General features: G+C 41.4%; 1 protein-coding gene across 4 annotated transcripts in view; it reads left to right on the forward strand.

Moving 5' to 3' along the window:
• runx1t1 (RUNX1 partner transcriptional co-repressor 1) overlaps positions 1–21,916 on the forward strand; it is a 57,591-nt gene that overhangs the window by 29,011 nt on the left and 6,664 nt on the right. For 2 of the 4 annotated variants that reach the window (XM_065470905.1, XM_065470907.1), the window contains exons 2-9: positions 5,914–6,051; positions 7,506–7,747; positions 10,536–10,625; positions 14,762–14,943; positions 18,201–18,463; positions 19,033–19,130; positions 19,423–19,618; positions 20,382–20,450. In XM_065470905.1, coding sequence (XP_065326977.1) covers positions 5,914–6,051; positions 7,506–7,747; positions 10,536–10,625; positions 14,762–14,943; positions 18,201–18,463; positions 19,033–19,130; positions 19,423–19,618; positions 20,382–20,450 — 1,278 coding nt within the window. The remainder of the gene's footprint in view (positions 1–5,913; positions 6,052–7,505; positions 7,748–10,535; positions 10,626–14,761; positions 14,944–18,200; positions 18,464–19,032; positions 19,131–19,422; positions 19,619–20,381; positions 20,451–21,916) is intronic. The other 2 variants (XM_065470906.1, XM_065470908.1) reach the window with 1 other exon arrangement.

A 21,916-nucleotide genomic window follows, 5' to 3' on the forward strand; every position in this document is an offset into this window, starting at 1 on the left:
CATGTATCACAAGTCAGCGGGGGGATAAAATCTCCTTTCTTTGAGCTCGGCTGTAAGAGGGTACGGGCGAGAGGGAGAGAAAGACGAAGAAAGGAAGAAAAAAAAACGAGAAAGAGGGCGCGATTTTTGCAAACACTGAGGATCACGTAATCACGGACGATGCAAACGGGTGATGTAAGTGTGAAGACATCCCTGTGAGTGGCAGGTAGTTGTCCAGGGCTCTGCCTCATTTCTAGGATTGATTAAAGTTACAAACCAGAGCAGATCGAGCTTTGCTTTGTTATTTTAACAGGGGGGATGTTTGGCATGATTTGAAGAACACAGCATATTCAGTCACTGTTGTCTTAGTCTGCAGTTGTTGTTTTTTCAAATTTTTGTGTGCCTTTATGACAATGAACGACTATCCAAGTAAGCAGTGCTTAGATATAAAGAGCTACCAGCAGAATAATGGTGGCTTACACTCCAAGATGACTCACTACACAGCAGACCGTGCAAATATAAGGCTACTCCTTATGCAAAATCCTAATACAGTCAGATATCAGTGAAATTACCTTCGACACTTTCAATATAATACCACGGTAGAAATATGCATTTGTGCACACGTTCCCATTGGTTTTTAACTTTCTTTTTTTCAGGCCGCCTATATTACAAATATTTGCGCTAAGAGCTCCTTTAGGGTCCTTTAGATAAAACTGCGCAGGAAGTGGCTGTTGTGCGAGACATTAATCACCGTCATCTAGCGTGATCGATAAGCTCAGCACCTCGGCATGCATAAAGTGTGCTAGTGAAACAACACACATTGGAGAGACTCTTGTGTGCCTTCATAGCTAATTGGTGCCTCTTCAACAACTGTTCTCATCCTCTTCAATCCATTAATTCCTAGACAACAGCACTTCTGAGAAGCCGTAAAGTGAGTTAGCCAAAGTCAAAGCACTCATCACCCCCCTTTCCATTAGAGCTCCGCACATCAATACCTGTCCACTCCTGGAGAACCGTCGTCTGGCCACAGATCTGATGCTATCCCTACATGATGTAACTGGCGGTTCACTAACAGGCCTAATAAATGGACAATGCATGTGCTTTCGTCCATTAACTTCTAACATGGTGTATTACACTTGAGAAGCCCAACTTTTTCAAGGTTGTTTAAGGGTGCTTTTTGGATTGAATTATGCATGAGGGAGGGAGTACTTCCTATCGTTCAGCAATGTAATAAAATGAGCCTGTCTGATTGTCCTTCAGCGTCGATACATATTTTTTTAAATTTAAAAGTATACGTGACATATTGGCTCATGAAAATGGATAGCACACAGGTGTAGGGTTTGCTTTGATTTGTTTTCAGGAACGTGCTAGAGTTTTAAGATGTATCTGTATTTTTTCCCAAAACTGGGTAAATTACCTTGTGTAGGGAGAATTCCAATTGATTCAAGTGGCATAGCAATTGTAGAGTGAATAGCTGGATGCAGCCTTTGTTGGTTAGTATGAAGCCATTGATTTTATTCTGGTTATGTACTGTGCAGGGCTCTCAATCAAACCAGAAACAGACGATGCTGTTTGTAAGTCACATACCTGTAACTTTGTGTGTGCAAGAAACTGTTATTGCCTGGATACACACGTGTGTGTACGCATGTGTGTGTGTGTGTGTGTGTGTGTGCGTGTGTGTGTGTGTGTGCGTGTGTGTGTGTGTATGTGTGTGTGTGTGTGTGTGTGTGTGTGTGCAAAGGTTTCACACTAATTCATTCTTCATCCTTCATCTTCTTTACCTTAGGGACAGCAGATGAGTTTTGAATGCTTTCAGGGTTTGTTTCCCTCATCTCTAGCTGACGACTACCATCCAATCATGACACTGACCCAGGTGTTATTCTCCAATTACAAGCCTGTAACCAAACTCATCCTTTCATACCACCGCAGGGCCCACAGTTCCATGCAGGAATCCACGAGGATTTGAAGTTATGTATTACATATTGTGCATCAAATGGACATTTTTTAGGCTTGTAATGTCTAAAATTGTATCATTTTTTAAGTCATGATGCTGCAGCTGTAAAAATGCTCCAATTCTAGTTGTTCTACTTGGTGTAAAAACTGTGCATCCCATTATATCATAATATTATAATATGGATTTTTTTTAATAGGGCTTTACTAAAAGTCTATTTCAGATAGCGTTGTGCTGATGCGAGCCATTTTGCCTATCCATTTTCCTAACTAATCACAAAGATTCCTGATTTGCAGCCCTTCTATACAGAACTTATAGATGAAGTGAACTGAGCCAGAAATTATCACACAATTATAGAAAGAAAAAGCACCATACAGACCTTTGGAAAGCACGAGCTCAGAAGAGCCATTGAAACAGAATAAGCACAACCATGTGTGATATAGTGGCTTTATTTAATTTATGCTTGTTAAGTATATACATGCAGGGCCTTTTTGTTTGACTGGAAAATGATGAATTACCTTGGGCCCTGTCACCGAGCCATCTTTTTTAATGACCTTGTATTTTTGTAGATCATATTTTAGGAAAGTATAGAGGATATGATAGCTGGCAGCCAGAGGTAAGACTATATGTTTCCACTAGCTAAGTCTTGAGTTTATAAAATAAATAGTCCAGATTTTTTCATATTATGGTGAAATTGGAGCAGTAATGCTTTCACGGTCTGGGCAGGATGGCAGAATGAAGAGAAAGGTTGTTTGTGTGGGTGCGCAAGGAAAGAGGTAGAAAGAGAGTGGAAGCAGGAGAGTCAATGTAAAGGACAGTAAGTAGAAAGGGTTCAATAGACTCTCTGCTCGCTATACTTTTCTTTTCACATTGACTTTTCTTTAACCTCCCTCTGTTCTCTGCTTAGCTAATCAAATTTTTCCCACTAATATGCACTTTGTATCCATTCATAGTGCTCTGCTGTGCAATGTGCAACCTTTTCCTCTAAATTCCAATCAGCCTTCCATCACCAAGTTACAGCTAAGTCAGTAATAATCTTACATCTCTGTGTTCTGCATTGATGGTGTAACTGAATGTGACCCTAAAAGCATTTTAGGCTCAAGGTCATCTAGCCTAGTTGCCTTTCTGCATCCATAAGAGTCACATGATCTCTAATATGTGCCAGTGTGGTGTGAGACAAATTTATTCAATCCTCCCAGTTACTTTTCAGTTGACAATGATAGGACAGTTAGCAGGCAGGAGTTGTCTGATGAGAAGACGTGCTGTCTTTATCCCTCCTTTCCTCTTTTTTGATCATCTGAGAGTAAGAATCTTAGGAATTACTGGAAAATCCTTTACAGTTTTGAATATCTTGGGCAAAAATGACTTAAAATTATTTCTTTGTGATGACACACAATTACCCTAGCAGCTACAGCTTAATTAAATTAAAATAAACCTTTGTTTCTTTGTATGTGAAAGCCTGGAGAAGCTAATCGTTGTTCTTGAACAGGCTGCTGGTCATGATGATTCGCGCCGAAATGTTGTATGTCTTGTTACAGCATTGATTCTTTTATCGAGCTACCTGAAATTCCTTCGGCTTACTTTCCAAACATGTTGAATAAATAAAGAAGCCCTAAACGTTCAATCGCAGGCAGAGATTTGGAGCACTTTTTAGAATTTTGGTGACATCTCCATCTCTCACTCGCCTGCCTTCTAAAGTCAAGCTGGCGTGACTAAAATACTTCACACATACTTCGTCACAGTGCACTTTGGCTGCAGTGCTTTTGAGATTCGGGCCTGGCTAACAGGCTTAGGCTCTTCTGTCTCTCTCACGTCAGTATTTCTCCTTCTTTTTACCTAAACATAACATTATGGCACTGTGGATCCAAGCAATCAGAAAGCACCAAGGCCAACATTTACTATTTGTGTTCTGTGGTGTATGTAGTATATGCTTTACTTAGTTGAATGCACAAATGCTTTAAAAAATTCCAGAGGCACAGAAGTGAAAATATAAGATGATGTACCAACATACGAATTAAAAACATACTCACAAACACATTTTGGGATTTTTGTCAAATGAATGATGGGAAACACCCAGGAGGAGGGGGGGACATGCACAATATCTTTGCACTTTTACCACACTGTGATGCATTTTGGAGTCAAATCAGATCTATTCACACTGTGGTTACAGCAAAGTTCCCAATGTCATAGATAGTACTTTACTTGCAGCTCCTCCTTCCTCCTTTTCACACTGTGCCACAGGTACATTTGATAAGAGTCTGTTGACTTTGTGATAGGCTTGTTACTGCTGTTGCAGAGGGAAGTTGTATATCTTGTCTTGCACATTTTATATGGTCATTTAACTGGTGAGCACAAAGCAAATTTATTAAGTGAAAACGGTCATGTCCGAGAAAATGTTTTACTTAAAAAAAACTGTTGTCTTTAGTGTTTTGTTTGACTGTTTTATTTAATGTCTAATTAGTTTATAGGCTATCTGGTTGTCTGCTGTGATGCTGTCTCAAACAGATGTGAATATACTATCCAGAGATTCAAGCATTAAGGCAGTGTGAGAGTGAGTATGTGTATTAGTTTGAGTGTAATGAGCACTGCAGTCATTAGCTGGGACGGGGAAGGGGTGTGGGCTGCAGGATGGCACAGATGGTGGTGGAATGAGACCCGGACTCACTGCAGATTTATGCTTCTCTCTCAGGTGTCTGTCTGTGTGTCTGTGAGTCTCTGCTTGCTCACTCTCATTTCTCATTTCAAAGTCAGACACTGTGTGCCAAATGCGTAAGATGAGGGGAGCCATCTCTTTCCACATCTAGTCTCTCTGGGGCTCCTCACAAACATTTTGTCATCAAAATAAATTCTGCTGCCCTTTGTACTGTGCGTGCATTTGTGTCGTTTTTGTAGGCATACATTTGCACGATTTCCATTAATCAACAAGAATAATTCAGCTCTTTTTTTCTTATTGTAAATAGCAACAACTTATCAAGAGCATATGTTCTAACTGTGAAGATTTGGAAAAGTAAATGCTCATTTTATATTTGATCTCAGACGCATATTAAAAAAAATGATAGGGTCCTGTTTACCACTGTGTTGCATCACCTCTTCTTTTAACAACACGATAAGCGATCGGGAACTGCCATAGTTAGGAAATCAAAATATTTTCTCGTTCTCAATTGGTGTACGATTTCATCTGCTTGTAGGTTTGAGAGCTAATTTGTTGTATTTTTCCATATTGCGCCAAATCTTTTTATCTGGTGACACGTCTGAACTGCAAGAAGGCAAACCAATGCTGTTGTAAGAAAGCTAGAATCTGGTTTATCATTGTCTTCCTGACATGTCATCACATCAGTGCCATCTGGATGGCAGCATAAAATGCTCCAAAAACCTGTTCAGCATTAATGGCGCTCTCAAAAATGTATCTGTCTTAAATGAGCTTGGCCAAAGAAAAGTTGGTGGCTTTTTTGGCTCTTCTCTTTGTATCATTTATATATAAATACCTTTTATGATCCATCTATCTTCTGTCACGGGGAGAAGCAGCCAAAGCAGAGGCACACAGATCTCCACCCCTCCTGCCATCTTCACCAGCTGTTCATGGATTGAAGAGGTTGGACACCAAGTCGTTCCTAAGCCAGCCGAGAGATTTAATCTCTCCAGTGTGTCCTTGATCTGCCCCAGGGACTGTTCGATAGCACACATCAGGAAAAGCAAATTTAGGAGGTGCTCAGGAGGCATCCTAGTTACATGCTCAAACCACGTCAAGTAACTCTCTTCAATGTGTCAGAGTAGCAGTTCTACTCTGAGCCTCTCCCAAACAACTGAACTCATCATCCTATCTTTGAGAGAGAACCCAGATACCCTACTGAGGAAGCCACTTTTGCCGCTTGTATCCACACAGTATCCCATCTGGCTCAGAGTGCGAGGCAACAAAAATGCTGCTCTTTTCTACTTAAAGGTATTTTGCTTTAATATTTTCTGTCTTCTTTGTCTTTGCTCAGATCGCACTGGGAAGCGCTCCATCATGCCCGACTCACCTGCGGACGTCAAGACACAGTCCAGGTTGACCCCCCCTACCATGCCACCCCCACCCAGTACACAAGTAGCACCCCGTAACAGCTCCTACACACCAACTACATGTGAGTAAGCAAAGAGGACATGTTTATTGCTGATGGAGACATCCAGCGATATAAGAAAACCTACTTTTATTGCAAACCATGACCATGCTGCAAATATGGTCCAGTGTTACAGTGAGAGAAAAGTGACTACTTTTGCTATTAATGGCCACACAGCAACAGCCTGCTGATGAGTAGGAAGGAGGTCAGAAAATTATCTTCCTATAAATGTTCCCAGCATTGCTCAAAGATCACAAAGAAAAAAACAAAACAAATAATCTTAACACAGTCAATATTTTTACACTAATGTCAAAGCTCATACAGGACAACGCAGTTCCAGCATGCGAGTTATTAAGGTGGACGTGTGGGACTCGTGAGACCCTCTTATCAAGTTGCATTGAGCCTTTTCAATTCTTTCCCAACAAGTTCATTAACACCCATGCTTACAAACTGTTGGAGCAATGCCATGACGCGCACATAGCTTGTGACGAGCAAATTACACCCTAGTATTCACTCAGAAGAGCATACTTAACCACTTGCATGAAGAGCACTAGAATCAAAGAATCAGAGGCCCTGTGTGCTCAGAGCACTTGAGTCTGCATTGGTACTGCTGGTACTTTGCAACGGCTGAATTATTTTGTTCATTTTTAATCACATACCCCCTTTTTTTCATTTATGTTATTTACTTTCTCTCTCTCCCTTTGCATCTGTCTGTCTGTTTCGCTCTCTCTCTCTGCTGCAAACGCTCACACACCACAATTAACATTGGGGCTTCCGTGCAATGAGGGAGGAAAGGCCCAACTCTCTCATTACACATGCCAAAGGTTTTAACAAAGCAGTATGCTTTGATTTCCATCCGACGTAATTGTTACCAGATGCAGTTTGAGCATCTCGTCTCTCTCCTCTCTTTACAGTGGTGGGTTTGGACGGCGGCCAGAGGGGGAGTGAGTGGATCGCTAGTCACAACCTAATCTCATTAGAGAGAGAGCTTTATGCTGCCTTGTATCTCTTTGTACAGCAACTCCCCCAACACACACACAGACACATATAGCTTCCGCGCTGTGGAGCACAGGGGGGGGTCTCACTGTCACCGGCATGTGTAGAGCATCGGGAAGAACAGAAAAGGGAGACGGAGGTAGAGAGAGGCAACGTGTCTCCAAATACAGAAATATGTTTTTATGGGAGGATGCCGTGAAGGTTCAAAGGAGGCGCACTAATTGGAAACAAATGCGGACGCTTGCGGATGATTTTAGGGGAATGCACATCGTTTGAAATCACTGGTCTCCACAAAGCTGTTGTTTCCTCCATGATTTGTACGTAGCAGGAGGAAATCCAGTGTTACTTTAACAGTAATGTGATTTTATCAGAAACAAAATTTACAAAAATAATAAGAAATGATGTCAAGAAAATGCAATTAGCAAATGCCATGCTTTCCTGTCTGCTGCTGACATTATTCTCTATGTCCTTATCTCACACAGTAACCAATGGCAGTAGCCACTCCCCAACGGCGCTCAACGGCGCTCCATCTCCTCCAAATGGTTACAGCAATGGTCCTAGCTCATCCTCCTCATCGTCTCTGGCCAACCAACAGCTGCCACCAGCCTGTGGTGCCCGACAGCTCAGCAAGCTCAAGCGCTTCCTCACTACTCTACAGCAGTTTGGGAACGACATCTCACCTGAAATTGGCGAAAGAGTCCGCACATTGGTGCTGGGATTAGTGGTAAGAACCTTTGGTGTCTGTGAGCTGGAACAGTGTTTTTAGAGAGGAAGTAACTGCTTGGTGCTGTTAAAAAAAATGTGTTAATATGTGTAAATACAGTACTGTGCGACAATCTTGAGTGAATCTTTATTTCCTTATATTTTGATTCCAAGAAGTCAGACTTTCTTGTAATTTTTTAAAGTGGTCTTGGGCAGTAGTAAATCATTCAATCAAAAAAAGACACCTATCTCAAGGAATTAACCAGCATTGTGTCTACAGATAAACAACTTAGTGAAGAACACATTTTAAATTATATCTTTAGGCACTTTGTTACTAGCATCCTTTCAAGAAAATCTTGAATCTCTGAAAAAGGCCAATGATAACACAGTTTGACAGGTTTAAATAGCATGTTTTCACCAACAAGATGACTCTCAGAGGCATATTAGCGTATCTTGGAAGATTTTGGACAAGTAAAAGAACAAAAGAAGAAGTGGCAGGCCTTAAAAATATCTCCAGCAGACGAGGGTTGGCTCAAAACCTTTGTAGAGTTTCTGCCTTCAAAACTGACATCGATCGGTAACGTGAAACTCATTCTTGAGGATCACACAATGCCTGGCAAACAGAGAAAATACAGCAGTGACATGAGGCTGGCAACATCCATCTTTATACAGCTGATCTACAATGAATTTAACTACACTGCTGTGATTTCAACTGAAATGTAACAAAATGGAAACGACAGCGATATGGATTAGACTTCCCATTCCAGCATCAAACTAATGTTGTCACTAAGGGTGTGCAGGTGTCTGACAACCTAACACAACTCACCCAGTTGCATATTAAAACTGTTATTTATGTAGCTAATGAATAGATGTAATTGCAATCAAGTGATGACTGTGGCTTTAAGAGGATGCTCAAATTAAAGCATTACTGCTAATCACACTTCTAACCCTAATTAAGATCCAGCAAATAGAGGGAATAAAACAGCGTTTGATATTCAACATGTAAATCAGAATTTGTCTGAGTTCGTCAATTATAAGAAAAATGTAGGAAAAGATTGAAAAATATGAACACAATTGAAGGTATGAAGGTTTTAAATACAGCACGTTCTTTATTGGAAATTCACATTGGTACCACGAATGTCAATATTGGCATTTCGACAAAATATACATCGAGTACATTTGATAAGACAGATGTGTTTCCCAGTTTAGTTGACACGGTTATGCTAAGGATATATCAGGGAAAGGATTTGGTGTAAAATACAATGTGCAAATCTGAAGATTTACCACACGTCTGTGTGATCTGAGAAATTTTGAGCTTAATGAGCAGGGGAATACAGAAATAATGATTGAATGTTGTGCAGAAAAGAGGAGGAGGCGGAGGAGAAGGAGGGAGGAATTTTTTTAATTAGCCACATAGAGCATAACCTCCTTTTGGCTTCACTATGTTTATTTTTCTCACCGTCTGCATACGCACATGCCTCTCCTGTGTCCTTTTGGTTTGCATACCTCCCCGCCATATCTCCCCCCCCCAGTCTTCCTCTCTCGCTCACTGTCTCTCTGTCCCTCCCCCTGCCTCGCTGAAAAGAGTGACACCGTTAATTAGCTGGTTGTGTGCTTGGGAGAGGGAGAGAGGGAGACTCGGGAGGTTTCACTAGCTGTCAAGAACAGCCCCTACGCAATCTGGGCGAACAGATGTAAGACTGAATGTAACAAAATTCAGGTCTGGGAAATAACGCTGAGAGTGTTGGGAGGAAAAATAATATCTGCAGCTTTTTTTTATGTTCTCTGTGTTGCTTGATTCCCCCCCCCCCCCCCCCCGTTTGTTTTTTGTTTTTTTATAGAAGATTCCTCTCCCATGTGCAAGCACACCTTTTTCCATCTCTGCTTTTTTTACCTCTTCCTTTGTATTCTGGGAATACCTCATGCTGAAAATTAAAAATAGTGTCACTGTCTTGTCAGACACTGATGTAGCTTTCAGCAACTAGACTTTATTTGGGTGCCGAAGTTGGCAAATTGCAATGCGTAACCCACTTTTTGACCAACCCCCCCACTGCTTCAGACGCTCAAACCATCTCCACATTTGCACTATTACAGGAAAAAAAAAACACATGCTCAATAAAAGTGCACACACATGCACAAACTCTGTGTTTTTCTTCACAATCTCCTGCTGCTGAAATGTATTTTGGTTATTCTGCTCTGTGATCAGTAAAAAAAAAGAGAGAGTTCTTGCCATGCACACATATACAACAGAAAAGTTGTGTGAATACCCCATGATTAGTTTGTTTAGCATAAATTATTAAATCCAGTGCATTATTATCCATGTCCCCGATGTCTTCCAGATATAGAAAATCCTCATTGTGTTTCAGCTTCTGATTATAATTCACGAGCAGACATGCGGTAATGTGAAAATAGAGTGGAAAGCCACAAGCAACTATACTTAAATGATTAAATAAATACAGAGATAACTGTTTTCAAATGAGCCTGTATCTCACGTATGATAAACTCCATCAGCGCTCGTACAAAAGCCTACGTCCAAAAGTCTTTTTAATCAGACACATTTGTCCTTCATGCAGGATGTGTTTGGATGATGTGACTCCTGTATGTGCGTTTGTTTCTTTGATTGAAGGAGATGTGTGCCTTTGTTTTCTGTGGCTCTTTTTCGCTGTGGCCTGCCCATATGCTTCCTATTACAAAACCCAAAATGCTCAGTCCAGGCCAGGATATAGCTTAGCTTCCAATAAGTAATATTATCACTTAATGCCTTCCACATGGATTCATGTGTTTGTTTTTTGTGTCTCTCTCTTCTCCAGAATTCCACTCTGACCATCGAAGAATTTCACTCCAAGCTGCAAGAAGCCACCAACTTCCCTCTGCGACCTTTTGTCATACCCTTTCTGAAGGTAGAGGCATTTCAGTACACGTTTACAACAAGAAGGTTGCCCGCCTGTTTGTTTGATCAATGAAATCTGGAAACCATTTAGCCGGCACAGATTCCAGATGTGCATACTTATGTTCACGATATTTATCCCTGTTGTTGCTCTTTTTTTCTTTTCTTTCTTTTTTGAGTCTCTCTTCTTTTTTGCACTTTTATCCCATCTTTCATCCATCCCTCACTTGTTTATTTCTTGCTTCTTACTCACTTTCTCTGCTGTTGACGAGAAGCTTTCAGGGTTTTCTTCTTTTCTTTTGCTCAGTCTGTCTATATAGTACAAAACGCTGACACAAGGCAGAATTTTTTCCTATAAGATATACTTAAGCCTATGTTTGGATGGAAAGAATTTGTTGTTTTTTAAAGAGAAACACAGTGAATATACTGAAACAGAATGACTGTGGTTTTATCCCCACGGACAACATATCTGTTTATGTCATCCTTATCTTCATATTGGTCTTTGGCTTGTTTTTGTCATTATTTCCCTTATTCCCACTAAGCTGCATTTCAACCATTAGCATGGTATGTTACTAGAGGAAAGAGCACTTTCTTAAGCATCTGTGCCCTTCCCTCAGTCACAACAGCATATCTCTCATATCTCATATCACACTGTGGAAGATAAAAGTGAAGGAGGTGAAATTATTTCTATTTGTGCCCACAAAGGGAATAATGTTTATTTAATGTGTGGTTTGTGTGAGATAGGTGCATGTAGTGCTTTTTGGTGCATATTCTGAAGGCTAAAGTAGGGGCTGAGACTGGGGGCAGTAGCGTGATTTGTTATGATAGTCACGGATGACAAATGGGACTGAGGTTTATACTGAGCAGCAGCAGGTTAGACCATGTAATGGGTCCAGGTGAAGTGGAGATCAATATCAGTGAGCTACTGAAAGATGGAGAGCAGCGACGGGCGTAATATTTAACGCATCACTCATTTTTTGTTCTTTTGCACACCTCTGTAAAGGTAAAATGCTTTCTCATTTTTTTAAAGCTCCATTTTTTTTCCTGTTTTCTTCTCCAGTCTTCTTCTTGATTTGCATCACTCTTTCTTCACTTTTTATGGACTCTCTGCTATTTGTAACTGAGCAATCTGGGAACCCATCCGCTATTGTCTGATGACTAATCTCTGGGGACAATGGTGAATATTTCAGTGCTTCCAATGTAGCCAGCGGATATCCGGATCAAAACTTCCCGTCTGGGCATTGTTTATGAATGCAAATCAGGTTTTTTTATTCTGTTTTTTTTTTTTGTTTGTTTGTTTGTTTTTTAAAAAAAGCAAATAAAAGACTAAATCATCATCAGACCATAGGTTCCAGTACCAAAAATCTGGTTCCTTCTCTACAGATTCTGCAGGAATCGCTTTATAAAGGTTGGAATTATCTAAAAAAAAAAACTTGAATAGAGATTCTGAGTGACAGATGGGTAAATGTTACTTTTGAAAACACAGGCGGCATCTTTTCCCAACACAATATCCTCTCACTTTACATGGTGCACTCACATCTGCATTTGCAGATGTGTGCATGTGTCAACTGACATTCACAAGTTTATGTTATCCACCAAGGGCCAGCGTGGTTATGGGCAGCAGAAATTGGTCCCACTAGAACTGCCATTACTCTTTGTTAACGATACAAACAGGAGCTTTGTATCCACCCCCTCTCTTTCCTACATCACTCCCTTGCCCTTAAGTTTTCTTCATTTTCTTTCGCTTCTTGTGAAAGATTTTTTTTCTCCCTCTGCCTCCTTCTGTCCTTATCCCTTTCGTTTCTCTGTTTATCTACTGTTCTCCATCCATCCATCCTCCAGTCCCTCCTTCCCTTTTCCTCTCCTCGCCAGATGGTTATTGTATCACTGGGATGGCTGCGGAATCAAAGATGCAACTCTCTTTTTTTTTCCTCCATCGCTCCTTCTCAGCCCTTCTCTTTCTCCCCAGTCTAATTTTAGTGTCTTCCCACTGCGGGGCCTTTAATGCCAGCTACCATATGGTAGCAGAGAGCAACTGGAGGTGTGGGGGAGCTTTTATAGGTGCGTCGAAGCACAGCTGCAACAATGCATGTCAGGGCTCAGGGTTTTTCATTACGCTAATGTTATACCGAGTCAATCCCACCAACTACCCACCCCCTCTCAAATTCACTCAACTCCTTTTTCCTTTTCTCTTAATGCTAAACCGCAAATTGGTTGGGATTCTTTACTGGAAGGAGGCAATCATAAACCACACAATGGCTGTGACGTGATGTGCTGGCGAGATGCGGGCCACGCGATTCTTACGAGATATGAATGCGTCTCAGCCTTCGACTTAAAGTTGTGCCAAGTTCGCTCTTTGTTGTTTTAGTTTTTCTTGCGTCAGATTCAAGTGTGAGTAGTGCTGCGAGATGGGGGAATAAACACATACAGCTGTGTGTGTGTGTGTGTGTATGAGAGAGAAGGAGACGGAGAGAGTCTGTTGCGATAGGAAATAATTGAAATAGGGCAAAACAGACATGCAAAAAACGAAGTCACCTTTCTCTTCCAACTGCAAATTATACAGAGAGAACAGAAAGTTGATGAAGTGCAGCACATCCTAAATGTGGCATATTCTGAATTGTTTTTTGGCACCGTTTGACAAAATGACAAAAGCAGTATTTGAACAATAAATCACCCCAAGTAGAATTTAGCTGTGGCTGCTGAACATTACTTGAAATGTGCCTTTTTCCCCCCCGTTTTTTTGGTACAAGTGCAGATGTTGGTTAACATAAGTATGCGGAAGCAAATCGCCGCACTTTATCATATGAAAAATGATCCAGTCTCTTCAGTGGTCTGCATTTCTTGACTCAGTCTTTTTGTTAATGTATCCCACATCTCCTCTGGCAATTAGGATGACCTCTAATTAATATAAGATGAGTTCACCAGGGTCAAAGCAATTTATTTTATGCTCTCTCTTTTTTTTTCCTTTTTCCAGAGGGTAATTATGATCATAAACTATTAACGGACCATTAACTCGGGCAGGTAAAGCGAAGGCCAGCGGCTGGCATTTCTCTTACTGCAGCCAATTACTAGAGAGAGATTTTCATGTGATTACAACATTAATACTACTAAACAAAACATGGCCCAGTTCAGCTAGTGTTACTTCTGTGTGCAGCTGCAGGAAACAGAAGAACAAAGGAGTGAAGACTGTGAGGAAGATTACAACAAAAAAAAAAAAAAAAAAGGAAAGGAACCACAAAAGAAGCAGGAGACTTGCGAGAGAGATTATGATTGTGAGGACAAAGCAAAGATTAACGGACCTAAAACTTGCAAAGATGGCCTCTCCAAAGGCTCTTGTGATGTGCCTCGCCAAAATAGCCCCCACTCTCATTCTAAGCCTGCTTGACGCAACACTTTCATCTTCTTGCCTCATAATGCACGCCATCAGATGTCTTTGAAGTCGATGTTCGCATACCTGCATGGCCCCGTAACTCCACACAAGAAAGTAGACCCCCTTGTTACAGTATGCCAAAGAGTTTGAAAATAGCTGCTGTGTTTTTTAAAATTTTATGCCACAGAGAGACTTTACAGCCGCTAATGCACTCTGGGTCCCAGAAAGCTGCGGTGGTTCAGGAATAATGAGCAAAGAGGGGTGAGATGGTATGGAAGAAATGGATCTCTTCTTACAATAAAGTGGTATTTGGAATGAAAATCTTATAAGACATTGGCTTTTATGTGTGATTCAGTTCTTTGTGTGGGATGGTAACATGTCGGGTGTTAGGACTGTGTGTTGTCTACATTTCCAGAGCATTAATATGATTAAATTTACCTTTGTTACAACGTAAAGCACTCAGAGCAGAGCATAGTGTTGCTGTAAGTCATAAGTGCCACTTTTATTACTTTTAGTACATTTTTATCACTTTTTGCACCTCCAAAGTTTCAATATTGTGTTTCAGAGATAAGAAGTTTTAGTAAACAGTAACCAGCTCATAATCTGAATGATTATTCACCAAAGGAGACTTACCTGAAAATGTAATCGTCTTTATATATGTTGTGAGGCTGAAAGGCACGCACTGCTTAAATTCTTGCACCTACTTTGAGCACTCAGGAAACAGTCATCAGCATTCTTGTGAATTTCCCGTAATAATCAAGTGTTGTTTCCTCCTGCAGGCCAACCTGCCGCTCCTTCAGAGGGAGCTGCTGCACTGTGCCAGGCTGGCCAAGCAGAACCCGGCTCAGTACCTGGCCCAGCATGAGCAGCTACTCCTGGACACCAGCACCACCTCCCCAGTAGACTCCTCAGAGCTCTTGCTGGATGTGAATGAGAATGGCAAAAGGAGGACACCAGACAGGTGGGTGACTCATAAAACCAAACATCACTCTCAAATATTACTATTTCATCATTTTAAATGTTTAATAAATCTTGATTTGGGTTGGAATTCTTAGAGGATAGCTGGAATCAGTGGGTAAAGCTTATACATTTACCAGCTCCTGGGATGAAACTTTTTTTTTTACCCTCTATTGTTTGAGCTCATGCATAAATCCCTTTGAGGATGCCTGCATCCCCATGAGCCCCTGCATTACTCCACAGACACAAGCTGAGCCAACGCAAGGCAATAGTGTCATGTGCAAATGTATGTATGGGAAGCGTCTGCCAGTGCGCCACCGGGTCTCATGATGTGCTCCGTTGGACAGCTCAGCTCCTGGCTTCTGCTCTTAATGGGCCAGAACTGAGGAGAACATGAGATGGGAAAAGTAGACCTGGCTACACCCAGGCACACATACGCAGGGAAAAAAGACGGAAGACAGCTGTGCCGTAATGAAAAGCATGAATAGATGTGTCACTGAATGTGTATGAAGCCCTCCGATTTGTGTGTTTTTGATTCCAAACTTATAAAGTTATTTCCACGCTTGCTCGGGTGTGTAAGTACAAAGTGTGTGTCTGTGTTTGTACGAGTCTCCACATCACTTCAACTCCCCCCACCCCAGCCAAATCATTACATCCGTTTGCTGTCACGGACTTTGGTAATGACTCAATGTTCCTTGCTCTAATGGACAAGCACTGAGACGTTCCATCCAGAAACACACAGCGCCGTAAAAAAAAAAAAAAAAGCCATCTTCCTCTCTGTCTGGCACAGAAAAAATCTATCCAGACCAATGGTGTGTGTAAGTGCATGTTCAAGAATGTAGCTCATTTGCTGCCCCAGTAAAACAAATTTGAGGTGATAGAGCTCCGATATGAACAAACCATAAGATCAGGCTAAAAATCTAGAGTTTGGCTTTACACTCTTCTCTAATCAGAATAATAACAGAGGCTAACAAGCCTGCAGCAAAGTCTATTAGACATGTACAGACCCATACAGAACTGTTTGGGGTTTTTTTGCACTGGAGTTCGTGAACATATCTGATCTGTTGTGGGAGCTGTGGAGTACAATGTATGTATTGTTTTGTGAAATAAAGTCCCCGTGGGTCAGAATTTTTAATACAGGCAGGGGAGACGAAAATGTACATTTTATATTTGCTGAGGGACAAAAATGCTGAATGTGATATTAATAATTCTCACCTCTCTTTTCCCCAAACACTCGGATAGGCAGACTTTTTCTGTAATACCTGCACATTTGCAGGGCGTCTGGTGCATAGGGGAGTGAGCTTAGTGGAAAAGGTGCGCGTGTAAATGTGAGAGGGAATATGCGGAAGGGGGGTAGGTATCTGTATTCAGTGTGAAAACGCAGTCTTTGTGTGAATGCGTGTGTCTGTGTTTGTGCGTGATTCTGGATCCTGCGTGAACCTGTGAGCGTGCTTTGTGTGTACGTGCGTGTGGTGTATGTGTGTGTGTGTGTGTGTCTGCGTGAGCGTGTGTGTGCCTAGGGAGATGGGCTGATAACACATACAGATGAGGCTCCAGCACCAATATGGCTGGCTAAGCACCTCTGGTTTCTGCTTACCACTGCTCTGCATTCCCACTTATTGGAGCCTGTGTCAGAATATTGGAATTTGAATGAGCATTCTTAATTACAGACAACAATGCACTATCAATGCATTCTGATTAATACCATCGCCTGCAGAAAACAGACCAGGAAAATTAGAGTATAGCCTTAGATACTGTGTATGCTCAAAAAGCCAATATTTAAATATCATCTGAGACTACAGTATTACTGATCATCGTACTCTAATAGCAATGCCTTTTTGGAAAACACTGTGCGAATTACATTTTAGTGCATTTCCAGAATATTAATTCCATCCGTGGCATACAGCATAATCATACATAACATACTTCCTTCCAAGAGAAATAAAGTCAGTAAATAATATTCCTGCATTGTTTCAAATTTAAAGTTAAATGCACATATTAAAAATATAAATTGGTGCCTTTTAATCGCATCACTGTAAAGAAAATCTGAACTGTATTCAAAAATAAGCGCGCAAATTACCACGTGTGTATCGTTTAACAGGGCGTGCACACCGGGGTTTTGCACAGGTGACTGTAAATGTGTTCACACGCGTATACTTTAGTGCCTGTAGATATAAATATTGTTGCAGCAGCAAGGCTGGGCAGAAAAGAGTGGGGGGGTGGATGGATGAGTCGAGGGAGACGGAGAGATGGACGAATGGAAGGGAAAGAGCATATGGAGAGCTGTGGATGAGCATTAGGAGCCCATAAAAACAGCTCATTAAGAAGTTCAATCTGTTCATCGGAGAGAGAGAGAGGGAGATGGGAACGGAGAGGAGAGAGGCAGACAGAGAGAGAGAGAGAGGAAACTGGTGGACTGCAGATAGCGGGGGAGGTTGGCAAGTTGTAACTGTGAAGTGACAAAAGTGAGAACACACACACAAAGGCATACAGAGCACACGTGTGCGAGCGTGCTCACACAATAACACACCTGGCCACATTAATCTTTGGAAGCAGGCTAACAAAAATCCACCTGATCCCCTGAAAACTACTTGTGTGAGTATGCATGTAAGCATGCGAGCACACACATTCAGGCTTATTTGTGTGTGTGTGTGTGTGTGTGTGTGTGTGTGTGTGTGTGTGTGTGTGTGTCTGAATAGACATGTTTTCAATGAAAAGATTCCAAAAGGAATCCAGGAAAAGTAGCCTTTCATTGCAAGTGCTTTGTCTGGTAGGTTGGACTCAAATATTTCCAACAGCACAAGGGGGCGGACCAGTTGTTGTACTGATATGCTTCAGGTCTGGCTCTTGTATGAAATAACTGTAACAAACACATTTTGTATCACTTATTTTTACAAAATAGGTGTGATGTAAATATCACACTGATTTGTTCCTGTGTCGTCCGCTCTCCTTTCTTTTATTTCCTTTTCTCCCAATCCAATGCACCTCAGGAAGCCTTTTGTTATCTGCAGAGCTGTCACTAGAAATTGTTCGAGCTTGGTAATAACGGCAAAGATTTATGCCAGCTTTGGCCCCGTATTCTGTCTTCAAATATTAAAACGAGTGAAAAATTTTGCCGGTACTTCGGACACTTAAAAGAAAAAAGAAACTAAGAAAAAAATGATGACCTTATTAAAAAAGGAAATTATCCCACGCCACTGTTTGAAAGAGTCTAAGCAACAACGACAGCCACATTACTTATTTGTCTGTGTCTCCACTCAGAACCAAAGAGAACGGCTTTGAACGAGACAGCGCTCTGCATCCGGACGTTCACCCCAGCAAACGGCCCTGCACTATAAGCCCTGCCCAGCGTTTCAGCCCATCCAATGGACTCTCCTACCAACCCAACGGTCTGCCTCACCCAGGCCCACTCCCTCCACAGCACTACAGGCTAGACGACATGGCCATTGCCCATCACTACCGCGACACCTACAGACACCCAGCGTCTAATCATCGAGAGATCCGGGAGAGAGCAAGGCCCATTGGTGAGGATACTGAGGATTACATTTGTGTACACGACTGTAAATCTCAGAGCACAAGATCACTTTACATACATTTCACCGGTTTCTCATATCTTTATAATCCACTGAGATGAATAACTATTACGATAATCAGTCAGATTATCATTATAATCAGTGAGACTCAGAAGCCACAGACGTTATAAAAAGTGAGGCACATTTAGATGTGAGATCATCATATTAGATCCTTTTTTCTTTTTTTTTTTTCATAAAGCTGGCCTTGATGAAGCTGTAATAATGACTTGGGCTCTATTTTAAAAATAGGAGACACATTTAGCATGTCTCACCTTGTGATGGATGTTTACTGGAGGAGAAGCTCAGTCATCTGAGTCCTGCCCTCGGGGTGGGAGAGCGATATGGAGACAGCAGAGAAAAGGGGGAGTGTGGGAGCAGGGAAAAGAAATGAATAGAGAAAGAGTGCCAAACTGAATTCAAATGAAAAGGGAAGCAAGGGCTTGATGGAGTAATTGATTGTGTCATGCTGAGTTGCTGTTTGTTTATCTGTCCATCTATTTGTCTATCTTTCGTTTTTGCAGGTATGCACGCAGGCACGAGGCAGGAGGAAGTGATTGACCACAGGCTGACAGACAGAGAATGGGCTGAGGAGTGGAAGCACCTTGACCATGTAAGAAAAGTAATAACAATTTTATTACTATACTCTACAGTTTTGTCTTTGTAAGTTTTCTGAGTATAAGTTCATATGGAATTGTTATCTAGCAGATCTTGTGGTGAGTCTTTGTTAAAGGTTGGATGCTTTTAAGAGAAATGTTCTGTTTCTTTGTGAGCTCAGTCAAAACGATGTTTGAAATTACATGTATGTGAAGAACCCTACCCTTGACAAAGACACCTTCTTTGAATTCAAATCAGCCCATTTCATCCTGTCTATGTGTAAACTCAGCGCTGTGTCTGCTCCCTGTCACCTCCAGCTGCTCAACTGCATCATGGACATGGTGGAAAAAACAAGGCGCTCACTGACGGTACTGCGGCGGTGCCAGGAGGCTGACCGTGAGGAGCTCAACTACTGGATCCGACGATACAGCGATGCCGAGGAGCTGAAGAAAGGCGCTGTTAGCGGGCAGTCGAGGCAGCAGAGCCCTGCAGCACAAGAAAACACAACTTCAGGTATGGAGTCACTTACATGCTAGAAGTATTATTGTTAAATTATAATTAATATGTATGTCTGCCGGTTTAAGCTTGTTGTTCATCTTTTAAGACTAGTGATTTTCAGTTTTTTGGTGTAATCTGTGCAACTTTAATTGTTCTTTAAAGGTATCTATATTAAATACAGAATCTAAAGGTGTCAGCTGATGTGCATTACCTTGCAGTCTGTTAGGTCTCTTAAAGCAAGGATTATACTCTGCAACCTTCTGAGAGGGTTTGTGCAGACGTCCATGTGCCTGCCTGTTTTTGTGACCACACAGACTTATCCGTGAAGAATTTATATGACAATGTGCCAACTAGGCATGTGCCCAGCCAGGAGACTTCAAAGAAGTAAAACAGGAATGACTGTTGGGTCTCCAGCTGTCCCTGTCTGCAATGGAATATATCCGAGGCTTAAGGCTCGGAAGTTTTTAAACCACTATTAAAGAGGCTCAAATCTGAAATGAGTCCAAAATTAATTATTATTAGCTGTAAGATCTTTGTTGTATTTTCTAAATTAATAATATTGAGTGTGGAGTCCCCCAGAGTTCAAATCTAGGCCCCCTATTTTTACATTAAATATGTGTACACTGGCTGATAAGAATTCACTTTCATTGCACTGGTCTCAAAAAGTCCTTTGGAACATCAAAAAAAAAAAGCCAAAAGGTTACGTATTTCACAGTCTTGTGTACTATGCCATTGATGGATCTCTGGTTACTACGTTTGTATGTTTGTGTCTTTCCAGAAATTCACCGGGAGCTCCTGCACCGGCCTGTCTCTGGCTACGTCCCTGAAGAGATCTGGAAAAAAGCTGGTGAGCAGCACTTCCATGCCTCTGATCAGTGCACGTAAACACAGTTCCTCTATTTTTCCCCTAATCTGTCTGAAGGCTTTATGCTTTATGGAACTCGAGGCCATGTTTAGGTAGATGAACGAGAGAGGCTCCTTTAAACCTGCTCTCTCCCCTTTTCATCCCAGTGTAGTCTGTTGTCTGCAACACAAAATCTTGCTAGATTTGCCTTAAAGTCAGGTTATCTATATCTGATTCTGTAGGACGTTTCATCACTACGCACTGCACACTCCGAATATGATGTCAGGCCTTACAAGGATTTTATTGCAGTCAAATAAGGGACATAAGGAGCTTTTACAGCTGGCCCAGTGGTCTCCTGTCAAAAGTGGCAAGATTTGGTTTCAATTTGCTTTTGGCACTTTTTTTATCCCCTTAATGAGAGACACTGCAGCTATTCTACTTAACAAAATTGTAGAGGAAAATGCGTAGAGTTTAGAAACTCCTTAATGTTTTAATAACCCGATTAAAATCAGCACTTGCATTCATTTTTTATAGCTTATACAAACAGCATTGTGTCACTGTTATCACTTTGAAAACCTGAGGGTTCACTCTTTGAGGAGTCCGTTTTGTATTCTCCACCAGTGATACAGTATATCTGCCTTTTAAACCCCCTGGAGAAAAGAAATTGTCCCCTTGCTTGACCAAGCATGATGTGTGAGATACTCAGAACAAGTAATATGCATTTAAATTGAATTGAGTATCACCATCGGGACTCTGCCTCCTCTCCAGTACTCTCTTTCCCCTCACCAGCTTTGATCGATCTTCCATCTAAGGCATTTGGTGTGTAATCACAATTCCATGCACAAGGCATATATCACAAGGCACCGGGGCAATTTCCATGACTTCAAGCAGCACAGTAGGTTAAAGACAAAAGCACCCTGGTTTAAAAATTCGCCTCAATCACAGTGGAGAGAAAATGTTTCTGTCTTTATAAAAGCATGCAGTCGGTCTGATATCGAAAACAGATTTCACATTTTTAACGCCAGTGTAATATGTACTAAGAAAGTGAAGCATATTTGTCAGGCATAAAGCTGTATTTTATCTTTTGTCTGTCGGATAAAAGGGGCCTCTTACTTTTCACTCTATTTGCCTTATCCTCAGTATTTTACGTTATCCATTTCATTCATATTCTGGCTTAGGAGAGACTGATTTAAATGTGACCCGGGGAGGATTGCAAAATAGGATTTTTAACACAATGGAGTGCAGCGGCGAATACATCTGTTTGAAATGGGCAAAATGTTTACAGTTGGTGATAAATATTCAAGCACCTTGCACAGTGTCCTACCGGTTTCCCACTTCCCCTCACCACATGGGCCTCTGGGATCACAATGGAAATGCATAATTTAAATATAAATTGCCTGATTTGCATACACAATTAGTCAAGTTACAGGCTTGATGGGAGCAAACAAAAAAGCCCTCCTTTTGCTTTG

This window comes from Pelmatolapia mariae, linkage group LG22 (assembly GCF_036321145.2).
Source record: "Pelmatolapia mariae isolate MD_Pm_ZW linkage group LG22, Pm_UMD_F_2, whole genome shotgun sequence".
Lineage (NCBI taxonomy): Eukaryota > Metazoa > Chordata > Actinopteri > Cichliformes > Cichlidae > Pelmatolapia > Pelmatolapia mariae.